Source organism: Coregonus clupeaformis, chromosome 20 (assembly GCF_020615455.1).
Source record: "Coregonus clupeaformis isolate EN_2021a chromosome 20, ASM2061545v1, whole genome shotgun sequence".
Lineage (NCBI taxonomy): Eukaryota > Metazoa > Chordata > Actinopteri > Salmoniformes > Salmonidae > Coregonus > Coregonus clupeaformis.
The window spans coordinates 43699980-43721956 of NC_059211.1; the positions used below are offsets into that span (position 1 = coordinate 43699980).

The 21977-nt window shown below is 43.4% G+C and overlaps 1 protein-coding gene across 2 annotated transcripts; it reads left to right on the top strand.

Annotated features, from left to right (window-relative positions):
* Positions 1-1274: 1274 nt before the first annotated feature.
* LOC121533461 (protein ENL-like) lies at positions 1275-20438 on the top strand. Of its 2 annotated transcripts, none has more exons than XM_045205501.1 (11): positions 1275-1368; positions 7239-7419; positions 7958-8040; positions 8748-8891; positions 9019-9144; positions 13781-14477; positions 16542-16653; positions 17056-17155; positions 17657-17734; positions 18040-18111; positions 18261-20438. In XM_045205501.1, exons 1-11 carry the CDS (start codon positions 1357-1359, stop codon positions 18381-18383), a joined length of 1728 nt encoding a protein of 575 aa, XP_045061436.1. In that variant the 5' UTR covers positions 1275-1356; the 3' UTR covers positions 18384-20438. The 2 variants fall into 2 exon arrangements, with proteins under 2 accessions (XP_045061436.1, XP_041695352.1); XM_041839418.2 differs by having other exon boundaries at positions 17657-17725.
* The last annotated feature ends 1539 nt before the right edge of the window (positions 20439-21977 follow it).

A 21977-nucleotide genomic window follows, 5' to 3' on the forward strand; every position in this document is an offset into this window, starting at 1 on the left:
TCCCAAAGCCAACACCTCCTTTGGCCGCCATTCCTTCCAGTTCTCTGCTGCCAATGACTGGAACGAATTGCAAAAATCTCTGAAGCTGGAGACTCTTATCTCCCTCACTAACTTTAAGCATCAGTTGTCAGAGCACCTTACCGATCACTGCACATGTACACAGCCCATCTGAAATTAGCCCACCCAACTACCTCATCCCTATATTGTTATTTATTTTGCTATTTTGCACCCCAGTATCTCTATTTGCACATAATCTCTTGCACATCTAGCATTCCAGTGTTAATACTAATTGTAATTATTTTGCACTATAGCCTATTTATTGCCTTACCTCCATAACTTGCTACATTTGCACACACTGTATATATATTTTCTGTTGTATTTTATGACCTTATGTTTTTTTTTACCCCATATGTAACTCTGTGTTGTTGTTTTTATCGCACTGCTTTGCTTTATCTTGGCCAGGTCGCAGTTGTAAATGAGAACTTGTTCTCAACTGGTTTACCTGGTTAAATAAAGGTGAAAAAAAAGAAGAAAAAAAAGACGTAATATAGTAAACGAAAATCAGGGACACTCAAATGAGTATGATACATTATGTTTGGTTTGGTTTGGTATGTATTCGTTTGTGGATGTCCATCATCGATTTCGTATGATATGTTACGAATTACAATTTGCATGATATGTTACGAATTGCAATTCGTACAATATGTTACGAATTTGCTAACCATATGATATGTTACAAATTCCAATTTGTTGTGGCTAACGTTAGCTAGGTGGCTAACATTAGCTAGGCTATGGGTTAGGAGTTAGGTTAAAGATGAATGTTATGGTTAGGGGAAGGGTTAGCTAACATGCTAAGTAGTTGCAAAGTAGCTAAAAAGTAGTAGGCCTAAGTAGTTGCAAAGTTGCTAAATAGCTAAAATGCTAACGTTGTCCTTTGGGTTACTAGACATTCGCATTATACGCCCACCCATGCACCCTGACCAACCACTCTCTCGTTTTTATCATACAAATTTGAGCGTCCCAGATTTTGATTTACTATGTTACGTCAAGTCTATGAGACCAGCCTGCCCTGTCACTCCTAGACGCTACAGAAAATACTTGAAATGTATTTGTCGCTCGTGAGAAGTCCCACCTCTGAAGTGCTATGGTTGGTTCAATACAAATGGCTTAAATTTAGCCTACCTGATTGGATGAGAAAGCTTTCTGTTTTGGTTGCTTGCCAGCAGCCGTCTGGAAGGGGAGGGGTGCTGTCTGGCTTCCGGTTTTAGGTTGAATTTGACACACAATGAGGTGCAGGGAACAACCTCGCGAAACGCCGCTGTAAATAAATAGAACAATCACTGAAGCCACAGAATCATGGAGAATCAGGTAAAGTTACTTTTATGTCCCCTCGTGAATCCTGAACTTTTAACCGAAAAAATGCTAGAAGGCTGCGCCCGGGACAGAAATGAATGCCTGGTGCTCGAAAAAAATCCTGCTAATCGAACTCATAGTTGGCTCACGAGCTTTGCTAGTTGGCTAACGTTAGCCTCACTCAGCATTGCTAGCTAGCCACACAATCAGACGTGACACAAAGGGATTTATTGCTTGCTTGTGTATTATGGCTTAGTATATTGAGAAAGTAAGACATACTTACTCCTTACCCGGTTCATAACCTAATTTAGCACGAGCTACTACCTGCTAGGGACGCTCTCGCGGCCCTTCGCTACGTAAATAGCGGCTACAAGGCACCGGTGGAAAGGGTTGCTCTTTCCAGGTCTGGGTGGAGGGGTGTGTATCTGGCGACGAGGAATTGAAAAGCGGGAATCACATCATCAGTTTAAAGATTGTGCACTAATGAAGATATTTGAAAATCGTAGATACAAATTGCGTGTGTAACAGCTAACATGGAAGAACGTCCATGCACTATGTCCACATCGATGTCCATTGACTGAGATTAGCAGGCCATCTAACTTTTCAAAATCTCATGTCAGTAACTCTGCTGTTACTCTAGGTAGGAGTTTTAATGCATGCTGACAATGAGAATGCAAACTCTATTTCCATATCAAAGTCAGTGACTCATGGCATGCACTTGTGGGAACATGTCACTGTCCAGTGTTACCGCTTTGAAGAATGGAATTCCGTGACGACAAGGAAGGACTCATATTTTTATCCTGATTACCCCGATTACCCATAGTGGCAAACAATATAAAACTATCCATCATCAACAACCATAAAACATCTAAGAAGATAGTCATTGTATTTTTGTGCATTTCAAGTTTTGTCTGTATGGTTTGAAATCTAGATCTAAACTGCCCTCTGGCTACATGCCTTATTTTTGGAAATCTCATAAAGATTGATGGGCCTTGTTGTGCATCATAACGTCTGTGCTTTGTCATTGTAGGATTTGTGCTATTATCAAAAGCACAGTTCAATTCACAATAATGCACCAAAGATGGTCATGTTCATACCAGATAGTGGTGGGATAGTGGCTTGCTTTCTAATTGGAGTAGACTAGAGTATGATCTCTGTAAGGGCTGTGGTGTCTGGTTGGGCCTGCCCACCCGTACAGAGCTCAAAGTTCTGCAGGTGTGTCTGTTCTGTTGTGGTCTGTTGATAGAGTAGTCTGTTTTCATGCACCGGAGCAGGAGAGCTGCAACTTCGTCTCTTTTGTCTGTGTGCCTCATCAAAGGAGACTTTCATATGATTTTTTTCCTTGGTCATGTTATTTTCATGGCACGTGGAGATTCATTGTTATGAGAGCCTGCTTGTCTGCCAAGGAATGCATTCCCTAGGGGGGTTCACTTGCCACAAGGATGGGGCTCAATGTATTTTGTTATCTTGTTCTGGCTGGGAAGTGGGAAGTGAACCAAATTAAATTACAGAATGTAATTCGGTCTCTGTGAATATTCTTTCATGAATCAAGAATCTTTCTCGCATAAGCATCAGTGTAGACGGTGCTCTTGTCTTTTTCCTTGAGTCATTGTCAATGCCAACCATCTCAGACCTATTTTGTTTGTTATGATCTCTGATCTGTGAAGGTTAGTGTATGAATGGTGGGTTGTATCTTGGCTGTATTTGGTGATGGGCAGTGATCCTGTGGAGCTGGTTGGTTGATGGGGAGGGGCTCCATGGCTGCTGCACTGACCCAGGGTGTGGTACCATCTGGAGTTAAAGGGCATTACCGCCACAGAATGGCCGGGCGAGACGCCAGGGAGGGGTGTGTGTGTGAGGCTGAGAGTGCCAGACCAGCTCATCTCAATCCTGTCCCCTAATCTCTCCACTCAGTCACAGCTCATGAGCACTGCGGAAAGAAGGGGCCAAATCCCCACATTCTTCAGGCATGGACATAAAGTGCCTTTTCTGTCCCCCCCCCCCACAATCCCTCTTTAGTAGCTGTCCCGATCGCTGCAGCATGTCATTTGGATGTCCGTCCAACTACTATCATTTTCACAGTCTATGTATTCTCTGTGTCCATCTCAGAACAACTAACCTTTTGAAATTGTAGTATAGAATTATTTTCCTTTTCTTAAAAGGTCCAATGCAGCCGTTTTTACTCTGTCATATAATTTGTGGGTAATAATTAAGTACAGTGAGGGAAAAAAGTATTTGATCCCCTGCTGATTTTATACGTGTCCCCACTGACAAAGAAATGATCAGTCAAATTTTAATGGTAGGTTTATTTGAACAGTGAGAGACAGAATAACAAAACAAAAAATCCAGAAAAACGCATGTCAAAAATTGATTAGCATTTCTAATGAGGGAAATAAGTATTTGACCCCTCTGCAAAACATGACTTAGTACTTGGTGGCAAAACCCTTGTTGGCAATCAGAGGTCAGATGTTTCTTGTAGTTGGCCACCAGGTTTGCACACATCTCAGGAAGGATTTTGTCCCACTCCTCTTTGCAGATCTTCTCCAAGTCATTAAGGTTTTGAGGCTGACATTTGGCAACTCAAACCTTCAGCTCCCTCCACAGATTTTCTATGGGATTAAGGTCTGGAGACTGGCTAGGCCACTCCAGGACCTTAATGTGCTTCTTCTTGAGCCACTCCTTTGTTGCCTTGGCCGTGTGTTTTGGGTCATTGTCATGCTGGAATACCCATCCACGACCCATTTTCAATGCCCTGGCTGAGGGAAGGAGGTTCTCTCCCAAGATTTGACGGTACATGGCCCTGTCCATCGTCCCTTTGATGCGGTGAAGTTGTCCTGTCCCCTTAGCAGAACCCCCCCCCCAAAGCATAATATTTCCACCTCCATGTTTGACGGTGGGGATGGTGTTCTTGGGGTCATAGGCAGCATTCCTCCTCCTCCAAACACGGCGAGTTGAGTTGATGCCAAAGAGCTCCATTTTGGTCTCATCTGACCACAACACTTTCACCCAGTTCTCCTCTGAATCATTCAGATGTTCATTGGCAAACTTCAGACGGGCATGTATATGTTCTTTCTTGAGCAGGGCGACTTTGCGGGCGCTGCAGGATTTCAGTCCTTCATGGTGTAGTGTGTTACCAATTGTTTTCTTGGTGACTATGGTTCCAGCTGCCTTGAGATCATTGACAAGATCCTCCCTTGTATTTCTGGGCTGATTCCTCACCGTTCTCATGATCATTGCAACTCCACGAGGTGAGATCTTGCATGGAGCCCCAGGCTGAGGAAGATTGACAGTTATTTTGTGTTTCTTCCATTTGCGAATAATCACACCAACTGTTGTCACCTTCTCACCAAGCTGCTTGGCGATGGTCTTGTAGCCCATTCCAGCCTTGTGTAGGTCTACAATCTTGTCCCTGACATACTTGGAGAGCTCTTTGGTCTTGGCCATGGTAGAGAGTTTGGAATCTGATTGATTGATTGCTTCTGTGGACAGGTGTCTTTTATACAGGTAACAAGCTGAGATTAGGAGCACTCCCTTTAAGAGTGTGCTCCTAATCTCAGCTCGTTACCTGTATAAAAGACACCTGGGAGCCAGAAATCTTTCTGATTGAGAGGGGGTCAAATACTTATTTCCCTCATTAAAATGCAAATCAATTTATAACATTTTTGACATGCGTTTTTCTGGATTTTTGTTTTGTTATTCTGTCTCTCACTGTTCAAATAAACCTACCATTAAAATTATAGACTGATCATTTCTTTGTCAGTGGGCAAACGTACTAAATCAGCAGGGGATCAAATACTTTGTTCCCTCACTGTACCTTACTGTGATTGTTTTCAATAAAATGGTCTAAAAGAAACAAAAATAGCTTTATAGCAAAGAGCTATTTCTCAAGCAAGAATTTTACTAGGACTGTCAGGGAGTGGTCTGAGTGGGGAGGGGGAAACTGAAAACTAACTGTTATTGGCAGAGATGTTTGGAAATCTCTTTCTTATTGGTCTATTAACTATGATGTCACCAGGCAGCCCAAAACTCCATCCCACCAAAACAGGCTGAAATTTCAGGCTGTCTAATCAAGCAGCTTTTACACTAAAAGGCACGATCATAATTTTCACAGTATTATTCCAACCTCATAATGTGGAAATCTATAGAAAACAATAGAAAATCACGTTTTTGACTGCGCTGGGCCTTTAAGCTATACTATTTCTTTAACCAAGCTACTAACTCGTGATGAATTTTAGATGCTAGGCCTAATGTTTTCTTTGTTTAGTTTTTCTTTGCTACAGTGCCTTCAGAAAGTATTCCTACCTCTTGACTTATTCCACATTGTGTTGTTACAGCATGAATTCAAAATTGATTTTAAAAAAATCCTCACCCATCTAAACACAATACCCCATATTGACAAAGTGAAAACCATGTTTTTAGTCATTTTTCGAATGTATAGAAAAAGAAATACTAAAATATCTAATTTACATTAGTATTCACACCCCCGAGTCCATACATGCTCGATTCACCTTTGGCAGCGAATTACAGCTGTGAGTCTCTAAGAGCTTTCCACACCTGGATTGTCCAATATTTGCCCATTTTATTATTTTCATAATTCTTCAAGCTCTGTCAAATTGGTTGTTGATCATTGCTAGACAACCATTTTCAAGTCTTACCGTAGACTTTCAAGCAGGTTTAAACTTTTAACTTGGCCACTCCGGAACATTCACGGTCTTCTTGGTAAGCAACTCCAGTGTAGATTTGGTCTTGTGTTGTAGGTTATTGTCCTGCTGAAAGGTGAATCCCAGTGTCTAGTGGAATGCAGACTGAACCAGGTTTTCCTCTAGGATTTTGCCTGTGCTTAGGTCCATTCCGTTTATTTTTTATCCTGAAAAACTTCCCAGTCTTTACCATTTACAAGCATACCCATAACATGATGCAGCCACCACTATGCTTGAAAATATGGAGAGTGGTACTCAGTAATGTGTTGTATTGGATTTGCCCCAAACATTGCACTTTGTATTCAGGACAAAAAGTACATTGCTTTGCCATATTGTTTGCATTATTACTTTAGTGTCTTATTGCAAACAGGATGAATGTTTTGGAATATTTGTATTCTGTACAGACTTCCTTCTTTTCACTCTGTCAATTAGGTTAGTATTGTGGAGTTACTACAATGTTTTTGATCCATCCTCAGTTTTCTCCTATCACAGCCATTAAACTATGTAACTGTTTTAAAGTCACCATTGGCCACCATTGTCCTTCCTCTCCAGCAACTGAGTTAGGAAGGACGCCTGTATCTTTGTAGTGACAGGGTGTCAATACGATACACCATCCAAAGTGTAATTAATAACTTCACCATGCTCAAAGGGATATTCAATGTCTGCTTTTTTATTTTTACCCATTTACCAATAGGTGCCCTTCTTTGCGAGGCATTGGAAAACCTCCCTGGTCTTTGTGGTTGAATCTGTTTGAAATTCACTGCTCGACTGAGGGACCTTACAGATAATTGTGTGTGTGGGATACAGAGATGAGGTAGGCTAGTCATTCAGAAATCATGTTAAACACTATTATTGTACACAGTGAGTCCATGCAATTTATTATGTGACTTGTTAAGCACATTTTGACTCCTGAACTTATTTAGGCTTGCCATAACAAAGGGGTTGCATACTTACTTATTGACTCAAGACATTTCAGCTTTTCATTTTTTATTAAAATAATAATAATTTCGAAAAACATAATTCCAGTTTGACATTATGGGATATTGTGTGTTGGCCGCTGACAAAAAAATATCTCAATTTAATCCATTTTAAATTCGGGCTGTAACAACAAAATGTGGAAAAAGTCAGGGGGTGGGAATACTTAATGAAGGCACTGTATGTCTGACCTTGTCCCTGTGTCTGCAGTGCACAGTGCAGGTGAAGCTGGAGCTAGGACACCGAGCCCAGTTGAGGAAGAAGGTGACCTCGGAGGGCTTCACCCACGACTGGATGGTGTTTGTGCGAGGGCCTGAGACTGGGGATATACAGCACTTTGTGGAGAAGGTTGTCTTCCGGCTGCATGAGAGCTTCCCCAAACCCAAGAGAGGTGGGTCGGACAAAGCATACTCTTGCACACACACACACACGAACTTGCCTCAAACTGGTTCTGTGATTACTTTGTTTTGTTTTTGTCTGGGGAGGGGAGAGAGGATTCACCTTGACAACTTTGTCTTAACCAATATTGTTACATTTATTCTATAGTAGTGTGATGTGCAAACACACAGAAGGGCTGTAGATTATTGCCTACTACCTCTAACGTGCATGTTGCTCGGTCAGATTTTTCCAAGTGAGTGCCTTTGCATTGGCTTTTTTCCCATTCGTATTGAACTTCACCAAACATGATGTCTTCTGTGGTCTTCTCCAGACCAGGCACATCTCGCCTCATTAAGTCACTGTAAAGCTTAGGGTCACTGTCCATGATGGCGGTCATTATGGTCATTGCACAATATGGCTCCCACAAGCTTCAGGTTGTAATGACTGGCTCTCCCAGGGAGGCTGGAGCTAGTTCCCCATTAACCTTCTAGCAATGACCATTGATGTTATCCTGAATGTATGTTGCTGATGTGCCTGTGTTGTCTCTTCAGTATGCAAGGAGCCACCATACAAAGTGGAGGAGTCGGGCTACGCTGGGTTCCTCATGCCCATCGAGGTCTACTTCAAGAACAAGGTGAGAGCTCAGTCACAACCTCTGTAATGGTACTATGTTAACAGTGTCACTATCCCTCAGGATATGGGCTACTGTTACCTGTGATTCCTAATGGATTCGATTTTCTCTGGTGCTCTATATATATATTTTTTTGGGTCTATCAATATTAATGTTGTTTGATTGGTATTCAATGTGCGCACATGGTTCATTTGCTGCTTTTAGTCATGTGCAGTATGTGTGGAGACACCAGGTTGAGGTGTAAGCGATACGGGGCTGTGTGTGGTGACTCTGGTCATGCTAGTAGTGGGCCTTTTGCTGCTGGTCTGGCTGGTGTACTGTCTGTCTGGCTGCACCTCATGTCACTCTAGGTCCTGTTTAAAAGGGCCTACAGTTTATCTGGAATGTGTGCTGTGAATGTTTTTACTGGCCCCTGTCCTGTCCTTTATCTGTAACCCTATGACTCCTGGCATGTTCTGAAAGTGGCGGGTGAACAGAAAGTCTCAGTTTGTTTACCAAAATGTCCTACTGTTTGCCTTAGTTAAGATGAAGTTCTCTCCCAATGTGGAATGTTAGGGCTTATCAGTGTGTGTACTCCAGATATGCCTCTTATTGACTTGGCAGGGTATCGCGTATTCTTACTGTTAGCTGATAATATGCTGCTGATAAGGACTTAACAGGGCTTGGCGGTGCATGGCTAACTAGATATGTGAACTCATTATTATTTACAGGAGGAGCCTAAAAAGGTGTGCTTCAACTATGACCTCTTCCTGAACCTGGAGGGGAACCCCCCTGTCAATCACCTGCGCTGTGAGAAGCTCACTTTTAACAACCCCACACGGGAGTTCAGACGCAAGTTGGTCAAGGCTGGAGGGGTGAGATGGGGAAAGGGATACATGTGGGATGATATGGGATGAGTGGGGAGTGTTGTAGTGGAATGGCAAGAGAGAATGTACCGTGTTGTTGTTTGTCCTCAGTCTTCTGACTCTCTGTGTCTCTCAGGTCATTGTGGTGCCGGAAGGGACAGAGGTGGTGTCGAAGCCCAGTCCAGACTACCCCATGCTCCCCACCATCCCACTATCTGCCTTCTCAGACCCCAAGAAGACCAAGACCTCCCACGGGTCAAAGGTTAGCACTGTGCCTAGCCTACCACACTGATAAGGAGAAGGAGTAGGAATGTGTAACGTATTGCTCAACCAGTCAATACAGCAGAGGATAGGAGAGTAGGGTACAGTTGAGATAAGGGACGGAAAACCCTGTGTGTGTTCTTTGTTCCCCCAGCCTTTAATCATATAATGGGATCCTTTCATTAATCTAGCTGGACTTCCGCTCCATTCTCTGATGATCCCAAATACACTGGCATGATTACAAACATCCAATCCTGGTTTAATGTTTACCACTCAGTTGAATTATCATAGTATTAACGTGGACGATCTATGTTTTGCGTATGGATACGTGCATGCATGTTGTGGAATGATAAGAATGACGGAAGGTGAATGGCAGTTCTCCAGTGGGCCATTGACAGTAGAGTGATTAGGGTAGTGATGGATCAGCTGGGTTCTCTGTAGGATACATACCAGTGGCGGTCGGTGCTGTTTTTTCCTTAATGAACATGGCCTTATTTTTATTACAGCATATTGAATGACTGTCATTTATATTCCATTCACCCAGTTCAATGTAACAGCAATTGGTTTAGGCTACTACGTGATACTCACATTTTCCCTATACCTATCATGAGGTTGCTACAACCTAGCCTATGAATGAAAGTTTACAACGTAGGTGCACACAGGTCGAGAGAAATTTGAGGTGACAGACCGTGACACATTCAATACCGCCTTGCACACTCTTGCCTGCATCTAGCTGATCTAGGGTGTAACCATTAGTCCAACAGTTGCAAACAAGAGTTTATAGTGGACAAATTCTGGTATGTTTATCGCCGTTTCATTCCATTTGCTTCTGTTTAAGAAACGTAATTCAACAGAATCGGCGGAATGAATACACCCCTGATCACGCATAAACACGGTTCACTTTCATAGCAGCCACATTGTATTCCTTCTCGCATCTACGTGCTCTTCTCCTCTCACCCTTTTCCCCTTCGCTTGTGGACTTCAATGCACAACACATCAGCTGTATGTGGCCAGGCAAAAAAAACTTTCAAGGCAAACCATATCATAACTGCTACACACAGCCTACATCGTTGTCACCATATTAGCTAAAGTAACGCCATAGTCAACATATCTAATAGAACTAATGCGTTAGTAAACCCGCTACTATCATGCAGTAACGTTACAGTGTACAGTCAGTAAGCAGTTTAGCACTTACACCGGCGGGCCCCGGTTGGCAATAAATTAGTCAAACCAAAAGCTTTCCTTGACTTGGAAGAGTTTCAGTGTTATGTTGGATAGTCATAGCCAGCTAGCTAACATAGCATCCCTCTGTTTGAGCAGGGTTTCTGAGTAGGCTAAACTTGCTAGCTGCATTTACTAGCTAAGTAAGTGAGGGAAAAAATGTCTATCTCTTTCTTGCTTCTCCTTCATTTTGGAAGAAATTCATTTGTTCAAAACTGTTCAACTATTGTCTTTCTCTCTTTCAGTCAACTACTCACCACTTTTTAAGCAGTGCTAGCTGTAGCTTATGCTTTCAGTACTAGATTCATTCTCTGATCCTTTGATTGGTTGGACAACATGTCAGTTCATGCTGCAAGAACTCTTGATAGGTTGGAGGACGTCCTCCGGAAGTTGTCATAATTACCGTGCAAGTCTATGGAAGGGGGTGAGAACCATGACCCTCCTAGGATTTGTATTGAAGTCATTGTACCCAGAGGAGGACAGAAGCTACCTGTACTCCGGCTACACCATGGTGCTACCCTACAGAGTGCTGTTAAGGCTACTGTAGACCTTCATTGCAAAACAATAAATACTCGTACTAACCATACTATTTGTGACGTAAATTGAGTATGTAGTATGCTTATTGGTCATAGTATGGATATACAATGGGGGAAAAAAGTATTTAGTCAACCAAAGTAACAAAGCCTACCATCAGTAACACACTACGCCGCCAGGGACTCAAATCCTGCAGTGCCAGACGTGTCCCCCTGCTTAAACCAGTACATGTCCAGGCACGTCTGAAGTTTGCTAGAGTGCATTTGGATGATCCAGAAGAGGATTGGGAGAATGTCATATGGTCAGATGAAACCAAAATAGAACTTTTTGGTAAAAACTCAACTCGTCGTGTTTGGAGGACAAAGAATGCTGAGTTGCATCCAAATAACACCATACCTACTGTGAAGCATGGGGGTGGAAACATCATGCTTTGGGGCTGTTTTTTCTGCAAAGGGATCAGGACGACTGATCCGGTAAAGGAAAGAATGAATGGGGCCATGTATCGTGAGATTTTGAGTGAAAACCTCCTTCCATCAGTAAGGGCATTGAAGATGAAACGTGGCTGGGTCTTTCAGCATGACAATGATCCCAAACACACCGCCCGGGCAACGAAGGAGTGGCTTCGTAAGAAGCATTTCAAGGTCCTGGAGTGGCCTAGCCAGTCTCCAGATCTCAACCCCATAGAAAATCTTTGGAGGGAGTTGAAAGTCTGTGTTGCCCAGCGACAGCCCCAAAACATCACTGCTCTAGAGGAGATCTGCATGGAGGAATGGGCAAAATACCAGCAACAGTGTGTGAAAACCTTGTGAAGACTTACAGAAACGTTTGACTTGTGTCATTGCCAACAAAGGGTATATAACAAAGTATTGAGAAACTTTTGTTATTGACCAAATACTTAAACATCACCATAATTTGCAAATAAATTCATTAAAAATCCTACAATGTGATTTTCTGGATTTCTTTTTCTAATTTTGTCTGTCATAGTTGACGTGTACCTATGATGAAAGTTACAGGCCTCTCATCTTTTTAAGTGGGAGAACTTGCACAATTGGTGGCTGACTAAATACTTTTTTCCCCCACTGTAGTTAGTATGCCAAAAGTTCCCGGATGTTGTACTAAATTTGCCAAAATACGAAGTATACAAGCAGTGGACACTATTTCCGTATTTTCGGGCCCATAATGCAATTCTTCAGAAAATTGGCGTGGCTTCACAACGTTTTCAGATTTGAAGAAAATGCCTGAAAATTTGCAGGCGAAGTCCGACGAGTGGATACAAATTCATCCCTTTAACTAATTATGACAAATGTTGAGCAATGTCTTTTCAAATAAGTTACGTTACACGTTATGTTGGCTGACAATTTGTTAGCTACGCTATCCTTACGAACCGCATAGCATTACAGTATGTTAGCTAGTTACCGTCCTAAGGTTAGTTGGCTACTAATACATCGAACTTGCCAGGCAGTATATTAACTATAACTGAACTACATTTACATTTTAGTCATTTAGTAGACGCTCTTATCCAGAACGACTTACAGTTAGTGAGTGCATACCTTTTTTATATTTTATACTGGAATCAAACCCACAACCCTGGCGTTGCAAATGCCATGCTCTACCAACTGAGCTACATCCCTGCCGGCCATTCCCTCCCCTACCCTGGACGACGCATGGCCAATTGTGCGCCGCCCCATGGGTCTCCCGGTTGCGGCCAGCTACGACAGAGCCTGGATTCGAACCAGGATCTCTAGTGGCACAGCTAGCACTGCGATGCAGTGCCTTAGACCACTGCGCCAACGTTTATTGTCTAGCTAGTCATTTGTTATGCTAACAAGCTAGCAAGAGGTTACATAGCAACAGCATCAACTTCGGGTAGACAGGTGAAGCGCTTGTATGCTCAACTGAAAGGATACCATTCGTTTACAGTATACTAAAATTAACTTATAGTATGTAGTTATATACTCATTATGTAGTATACAGTATGTTAGTATGGGTATTCGAACACAGCTAATGTGTTTTAATCAATTATTTGTTGACGTGAATATATTTCGTATAGTTTTATCTAAAAAATGATAACTTTAAAAAAATGTTTTACAGTTTCTATTTTTATGAATTTCACTGAGGTGGATGGTCCTCCCCTGAGGAGCCTCCACTGATATACATACAGTATATACTGTATCACTGGGTGTACAAAACATTAAGGACACCTTCCAAATATTGAGTTGCACTCCCCTTTTTTCTCTCAGAACAGCATCAATTCGTCGGGGCAAGGACTCTACAAGGTGTTGAAAGCATTCCACAGGGATGCTGGCCCATGTTGACTCCAATGCTTCCCACAGTTGTGTCAAGTTGGCTGGATGTTCTTTGGGTGGTGGACCGTTCTTGATACACACAAGCAACTGTTGAGCAAAAACCCAGCAGCGTTGCTGTTCTTGACACAAACCAGTGTGCCTGGCACCTACTACCATACCCTGTTCAAAAGCACTTACATCTTTTGTCTTGCCCATTCACCCTCTGAATGGCACACATACACAATCCATGTCTCAATTGTCTCAAGGCTTAAAAATCCTTATTTGACCTGTCTCCTCCCCTTCATCTACACTGATTTGAAGTGGATTTAACAAGTGACATCAATAAGAGATCACCGCTTTCACCTGGTCAGCCTATGTCATAGAAAGAGCAGGTCTCCTTAATATTTTGTACACTCAGTATATAGAGAGAGTAAAGCACAATTAAATGCTCTTACACATCTTTATTTGTTGACAATCAAGAAAGGTATGTGGCGGAGCATATGGGCCCTACTTCACTCTATTACGTATTATTCCATCCCAGCACATAATTAGAAAGTGATTGTGTGTTTAATATCGTCCTATTGTCCCTGTCTTTAGGAGCCCAGTAAAGAAGGCAGTGGAGGCAGCAGTAAAGGGCCCAAGCCCCACAAGCTGACCAAGGAGCACCGCGAACGCCCCCGCAAAGACTCTGAGAGCAAGGCGGCGTCTAAGGGTGACAGCGACCGCGACGGGGGAGGAGGGGGTAGCAGCAAGAGCGCCCGTGAGCCATCTTCCTCTTCCAAGAAGCCAGCAGAGCTCAAAGTCAAAGACGAGGGCAAGGTCCTTCCGAAGGCCGCCTTCAAAGAGCCCAAACTCACACTGAAGGAGGCCAAGATGGAGGGCATGTCCCCCAAAGGAGGGGGCCCACTGGAGTCCAAAGCCCCCGGGAAGCGGCCCTCCACCGCGGAGTCTCCCAAACCCAGCGCCAAGAAGCCGAAGAAGGGCAGCTCGGAGGGATCTAAGGGGGCAGCTGCAGTGCCCTTCACCGGAGCCTCTCCCCGGGTCACTTCATCATCTGCAGTCGTCCCAGGCTACCCAGAGAAGAAACCCCCCAAGAAACCCCCCAAGAGCAGCAAGGCCGACACTCAGGAGGCCAAGGAGCCCAAGAAACTGCCTGAGTCTGACGACTCCAACTCTGAGGATGAAGCCTCCTCCAAATCAGAGCAGTCAGTCCCCTCCAGTCCCTCAAACTCCACCTCCAGCTCTGACTCCAGCTCAGAGTCTGATTTTGAGCCTGGACAGAAACAAGGCCAAGGTATGTCCACTATGACCATCTCTTGACTGGGATCTACATCCATTGGAGATGAGATTGACAGAATCTGATTCTGATTTCATGTTTGTCCTTCTTTTAGACTAAGCTATCCAGATGTTTAGTTGATGGTTGTGATGCATACATGTGCACTACCAGTCAAAAGTTGGACACGCCTACTCATTCAAGGGTTTTTCTTAATTTTTTACATTGTAGAATAATAGTGAAGACATCAAAACTATGAAATAACACATATGGAATCATGTAGTAACCAAAAAAGTGTTAAACAAATCAAAATATATTTTATATTTGAGATTATTCAAATAGCCACCCTATGCCTTGATGACAGCTTTGCACACTCTTGGCGTTCTCTCAACCAGCTTCACCTGGAATGCTTTTCCAACAGTGTTGAAGGAGCACCTGTTGGCTGCTTTTCCTTCACTCTGCCGTCCAACTCATCCCAAACCATCTCAATTGGGTTGAGGTCGGGTGATTATGGAGGCCAGGTCATCTGATGCAGCACTCCATCACTCTCCTTCTTGGTAAAATAGCCCTTACACAGCCTGGAGGTGTGTTGGGTCATTGTCCTGTTGAAAAATAAATGATAGTCCCACTAAGCCCAAACCAGATGGGATGGCGTATCGCTGTAGAATGCTGTGGTAGCCATGCTGGTTAAGTGTGCCTTGAATTCTAAATAAATCACAGACAGTGTCACCAGTAAAGCACCATAACACCACCTCCTCCATGCTTTACGGTGGGAACTACACATGCGGAGACCATCCGTTCACCCACACGGTTTGAACCAAAAATCTCAAATTTGGACACCAGACCAAAGGACAAATTTCCACCGGTCTAATGTCCATTGCTTTTGTTTCTTGGCTCAAGCAGGTCTCTTCTTCTTATTGGTGTCCTTTTACATTTACATTTACATTTTAGTCATTTAGCAGACGCTCTTATCCAGAGCGACTTACAGGAGCAATTAGGGTTAAGTGCCTTGCTCAAGGGCACATTTACGTCATTTAGCAGACGCTCTTATCCAGAGCGACTCACCAATTGGTGCGTTCACCCTATAGCCAGTGGGATAATCACTTTACAAATTTTTTTTTTATTTTTTTTTTATTTTTTTATTTTTTATTTTTTTTGGGGGGTAGAAGGATTACTTTATCCTATCCCAGGTATTCCTTAAAGAGGTGGGGTTTCAAATGTCTCCGGAAGGTGGTGAGTGACTCCGCTGTCCTGGCGTCGTGAGGGAGCTTGTTCCACCATTGTAGTGGTTCTACAATTCCACTTTTAGTAGTGGTTTCTTTGCAGCAATTTGACCATGAAGGCCTGATTCACACAGTCCCCTCTGAACAGTTGATGTAGAGATGTGTCTGTTACTTGAACTCTGTGAAGCATTTATTTGTGCTGCAATTTCTGAGGCTGGTAACTCTAATGAACTTATCCTCTGCAGCAGAGGTAACTCTGGGTCTTCCATTCCTGTGGCGGTCGTCATGAGAGCCAGTTTCATCATAGCGCTTGATGGTTTTTGCAACTGCACTTTTTCTGTATTGACTGACCTTCATGTCTTAAAGTAATGATGGACTGTCGTTTCGCTTTGCTTATTTGAGCTGTTCTTGCCATAATATGGACTATGGTCTTTTACCAAATAGGGCTATCTTCTGTATACCCCCCTACCTTGTCACAACACAACTGATTGGCTCAAACGCAAAAAGAAGGAAAGAAATTCCACAAATTAACTTTTAAGAAGGCACATCTGTTAATTGAAATGCATTCCAGGTGACTACCTCATGAAGCTGGTTAAGAGAATGCCAAGAGTGTGCAAAACTGTCAAGGCAAAGGGTGGCTATTTGAAGAATCTCAAATATATTTTGATTTGTTTAACACTTTTTTTGGTTACTACATGATTCCATAAGTGTTGTTTCATAGTTTGGATGTCTTCACTATTATTCTACAATGTAGAAAATAGTAAAATAAAGAAAAACCCTTGAATGACTAGGTGTGTCCAAACTTTTGACTGGCAGTGTACATTTAGCAGATGTTCTCTATTGGTGTGTAAATCTACTCTAGGCCCGCTGCGCTCTATGGTGGAGGACCTACAGTCGGAGGGGTCAGATGATGACGACAGCAGCTCAGAGGAAGGGACGCCTGTCAAGACCAACCCGCCCAACCGTGACTCTCGGTAAGATTCTGATTCTCCTCTCTCATTCTCTCTCTCTAATGCTCATTATATCTCCAAGTTTGTTGCTTACTCTTTCTTTTTCACCTATGATGCTTCTCCAATTAGTTTTCACTGGTTATCCTTGGCTATGGATGTTTGTGTTACTTATGAGACACAGTGGGTCAGTATGTCTAGCACATAAGCCCATACTTGTGTTCGCTGTCGTTTATAGGTGTTACATAGTTTTTGAAGGAAATCTGTAAATCATTTTAATAGTTGCAGTTATTGAGTCAACACAAACCCAGACTTGAAGTTGTGCTAATCCCTTCACCAAAAAGTGTTCCCACCCACATACCCAGGCTCCCTGTGCTAAACAGGGCACAATGAGCGCTGTCTGACCTTTGCCCTCCTGTTCCCTGTCAGACTGAGCCTGGACAGCGAGAGTGACAGCAGTGACGGCTCGCACCGCCCCAGTCGAGACCCGGCGCCGCCTCCACAGAAACACAGCTCCTCCAATAACAAGGTAAAACACAGACTGAGGAGCACTCCCAGGATGGTTTTCTCCATTTCCATCTCTAGTGTCGCTCTTCTGACGAAGCGGCATCATTAATGATTGTTACTCACTTAACCAGGTTTACCTCTGCACATGTACTTTATTGACGTTTCGGTCATTACCGGTAGTTTATCATTGATGGCTAAGCAATGGGTTTTATATTCCTAGCACCACAGCACCACACGTATTCCTAGCACCACAGCACCACACGTATTCCTAGCACCACAGCACCACACGTATTCCAAGCACCACAGCACCACACGTATTCCTAGCACCACAGCACCACACGTATTCCTAGCACCACAGCACCACACGTATTCCTAGCACCGCAGCACCACATGTATTCCTAGCACCACACACGGACTGTGGTGGTGTGTGTCCATTTGCTCTCCTAAAGCACCATCCTTCCCATTATCTGTTTATCCTTCTGTCCTCTCCGTCTCTCTCTGTGGTCTGTCTATCTCTGAGCAGGTCTTGGGCAGGAAGAGCCCAGACATCTGCAGCCGCCCAGAGAAGGTGCTGAAGAAGGGATACGACAAGGTAGGAAGGGTAAATATTCACACTTTTTTTATTACCTTTTTTCTTATGTCTCTTGTTCAAACATCTATCAAGTAATTATATTACCAGTGCAGTGTTCAATATACTCTAGTTCAAATTCTACAATACTGCTTTATCACCACTATTCTAGAGATCACTACCAGCTTGTCACTCCACATTCTTCCTGGTGTAAAACTCACTCAGACAGATGCAGGAGACAACACTGGTTAATCAGTAATCACATACTGAATGGAACTGTTCTAATAATAGGTAACTCACTAAGCACTTATCCACTAACCACCACCTCTCCTCTCCAGGCCTACACAGAGGAGCTGGTGGACCTCCACCGCAGACTAATGGCTCTGAGGGAGCGCAACGTCCTACAGCAGGTATGTGTGTGGTTGTGTTGACATATGGAAGTGTGTGGCGTATACATGTGTTGTCATGCCACAGTTCATGCTATTTTGTATGTTATCATCAATGTGATTTTATGTTCATCTAAACCCGGGTCTTACCCTCCTCTCCTCTCTTCCCCCAGATAGTGAATCTGATCGAGGAGACGGGCCACTTCAACGTGACCAACACCACCTTTGACTTTGACCTGTTCTCTCTGGACGAGTCGACCGTCCGCAAACTACAGAGCTACCTGGAGACCACGTGACAGGAAGCCTGCAGCGCAGAGGACCGCGGCGGGGCCGATGCTGGGCTGCTCTCTCTCCTCAGCCCGTGGACCCCCACTGGGGGGGTCTAGCAGTAGCAGAGCTACAGAACAACAACAGAACACACACTTTCACTATTTGCTGGAGAAGAACAGAATGGAGGAACAGGACGAGGGGAGGAGAGAGGATGAGGTCAGAGTGAGAGAGAGAGCAGCTATTCCACTGTCCCTCTAACCTGGACTAGACTGGACTGGACTGGACTGAAGGACCGGACTATAGGAGCTGGCCTGTCTGGACTGGGACTGGCAGGAGATGTATTATATATGTTTCTTGTGCAGAGCAGCCTGTGTGAAGAACTGTGGAATGCGACCGCTCTCCTCTCCCTCCCCCTCTCGACTCACATCTAGCCATGGCAAACCCAATACTTCCCTCCTCCTCTCCTTCCTCCCCACTCACACTCTCTTACTCGGCACAACACTCCTCCCCTCCCCCTCCTCTCAGCTGGAGTTCATTTCTCTGTAGGCATATTCCTGTCTATGCATGCGTTCGTGTGTGTGTGTGTGAGGGAGTGTGTGTCTGTGTGAGCATTTCAGAGGCTTTAGGGGGGATGATGTCTTTGGTTAGTGACTTTTTCAGTGTTCTTTAAGCTAGCTTGAGCACAAGCAACAGCCCTTACACACACACACACACACAGTGAGAGTCATTTGGGTCCCATGCCAGGGTGACTACACACACAGACACCTAGTTGTGTATGTGCCTGTTGGTGGTAGTGTTTTGGATGGGGTTCATCTCTTGTCAGTTCAAACGTCCCTCCCTCCTTCCATCTTGATGTGCATGAAAGGGCTCAACTGCTCGGGGAAAGAGATGTGGAGGATCACTTCTGAATTGCCTTTTTTAGTGGTGGGGGGTAAAAAGCCATGACAAGTAGCATAGTCTCCCAGATCAAAAAAAAAAAAAAGGGTCCACGCTTTTTTTTTTTTTTTTGTACTGATACATTTGGAGTAGTTTTGGGGATTGCGGTTCAGATACCTGTAAGCTATGAATGTATTACTGTTCATTTTCTAGGGCTAGCAACAAACCTATTATCCTCTTAGTGCCTTTATGTGTTGGCCAGTGTGAGGAGGGTCCACTGACACTGGTTAAAGAGCAATGTCCCTCCCCTGACTGTGTTAATTGGGAAGCCTGAAACTCCAGTTGTCATAACAGTGCCCTCTTAAAATCCGTTGATGCTCCCAGTGGGGTTTCTCTGCAGATTGCAGGCTTCTTCCAGTGATCTATCTCTGCTATTATTAGGAACACAAGCCTTCCAGAAATCCTAAGACTCTGTTCATCAGCAGTGGTACTTTAGGGAAAGTTCAGGCGTCTTCTCAAAAGGATTGCCTTGTTTCTTTCCAGGTCCTAATGAATGGTTATATAGCTCATATTCTGTCCTGTCTGAGGTTTAGTTTTCTATGGATAGGGACAGTGCCAGACCAGGCCTCTGTCAGTCAGTCAGCCTGCTAGGCATGTTTCTCTTACTGTGGCCCCTCTTGCCTTCACTTCCACTGTGGTTTCACACTCAGACTAACGGTAAAGTCTTCTCTTCGGGTGCTCCCACCCCGCGCCCCTCACTTTCTTTTTGTTTCACCTAGTGAACAGCTGTATTTATTTTGATGATAATAGCTTTAATAGTTGTGTCCATTCTGTTGCCTGGCCCTGCAAAGTGCACACACACCTCTCTGCCCCTTCTCCTCTGTGAGGGTGCTGTGGTGTTGAGGACTGAATGTGTGGATCTGTTCTAGAGTGAAACAACAACCGCCTTATGTTCCTCTCAGCATCCACTCTGCTCTGTCCACCACCCCTTTATTTGTTAGGGTGTGCCTATGTCAACAAGTCCCTGCAAGTGATTTTTAAAAGATGAACTTTGCAACTGTGTGAGTGTGATGGGTTGTGTGTGTCAAGCGAGAGGAACGTTCTTGTCCTCTTGTGTGTGTGAACTTTTAACTCCCCAGTCCTAGTTCATGAACTCTGACCCTTGACAGGGCGCTCAGTTTGTCCGTTGTGTCATGGAGTGGGGTCATGAGGGTGGGGTGGGGGGGGGGGGGGTTGGGGTAGGTGCGCTGAAGGGTTGAGTGGCAGGCAGCTCTGTGCAGCTCTTCTAGAGAGAAGCCCCACCAACCGTCTACCAACAGTCAATCTTTTATTTATGTACCTCTGCACTTTTGGCTGTGGTGACTTCAGTACTTAAGTAATTATCTAAACTGTATTTTAAAGAATTTTATACAATATTTACATGCAATACAAATTGAATAGATTTTTTTGCCAACCTTTTTTAAAATTATTTAAGTTTTTATTTGTATTGGCATGTCATTATACATACAGAAACATGCTGTCAATTCTGTTATTTTAGGCCTAATGTTGCGTCATGGAGAACTTCCCTGAATGTTGTATTGTGTATTGTATGTCATAGTTGTTGCAGTTGGACACCATGGAACAGGTGTTCGGAATATGTTTGCTGTACGAGCTAACCAAGTCTATATCATCCAGTATACGTTTATCGAGGAGGAAAAGGTGACTTTTCAGTGAGAATAAGTATTGTTATGTGTATGTCCTATTATAATTTGAGTTTAACTCAAAGTACGAGGCAGCGTTCTATTTGTCCGTACTCTATGAGACATGGTTACGAAGCCCAGGCACAACTGTCACCCTCTCTTTGGTTAAATATTTCTCTGTATTTTTATCCAAGTGCGATCCCTTAAACTCTAAAACAATAACACCATAGGAAACGATACTAGGGTGGAAGGAAGCATTTCAATTTAATCTATATATATCAATCTATATATATATAAATGTGATTAAGCAAAAGTAGACTATCTACTGTGTGGATTTTAACAAGATACAAAGACAAAAAGCAGCGAATGGTGACTGTTCCTTCTCCTGATGCTGTTAGGAGCGCCATTTCCTGTGTCAATGGTTGTCGTGTCTGTGACGGGGGATGGTGTGGCTGTATTTATTTATCGGGGGGGAGCTAAAATGTGTTCAATTTATTTGATTAACGCTACCTTGGGCTGAAGATTTTGTATTTTAAACTTGGCATACGATGCCACCATGTGGCCATACAATGCAAGTTGTAATAAGGACAAAAATGTTCTTTTAATGTTCTTTTTTATTTTGAAATCATATTAAAGTCATTGAGTACTGTCTGTCGTTTCCGTGGCTCTTAGTTGATCAGTTTGAACTTCTGAACTCTGGATGGACTCCGTTGGAAGGGGTGAAGTTATATACTGTGCCTTCGTAAATTATTCAGACCCCTTGACTTTCTCCATATTTTGTTACGTTACAGCCTTATTCTAAAATTGATTAAATTGTCCCCCCCCTACACACAATACCCCATGACGTAGCAAAAACTGTTTTTTAATAATTTTTTTTATAATTTATTAAAAATAAACTTGAACACATTTACACAAGTATTCAGACCCTTTACTCAGTACTTTGTTGAAGCACCTTTGGCAGCGATTACAGCATAGAATCTTCTTGGGTATGACGCTACAAGCTTGGCATACCTGTATTTGGGGAGTTTCTCCCATTCTCTGCAGATACTCTCAATCTCTGTCAGG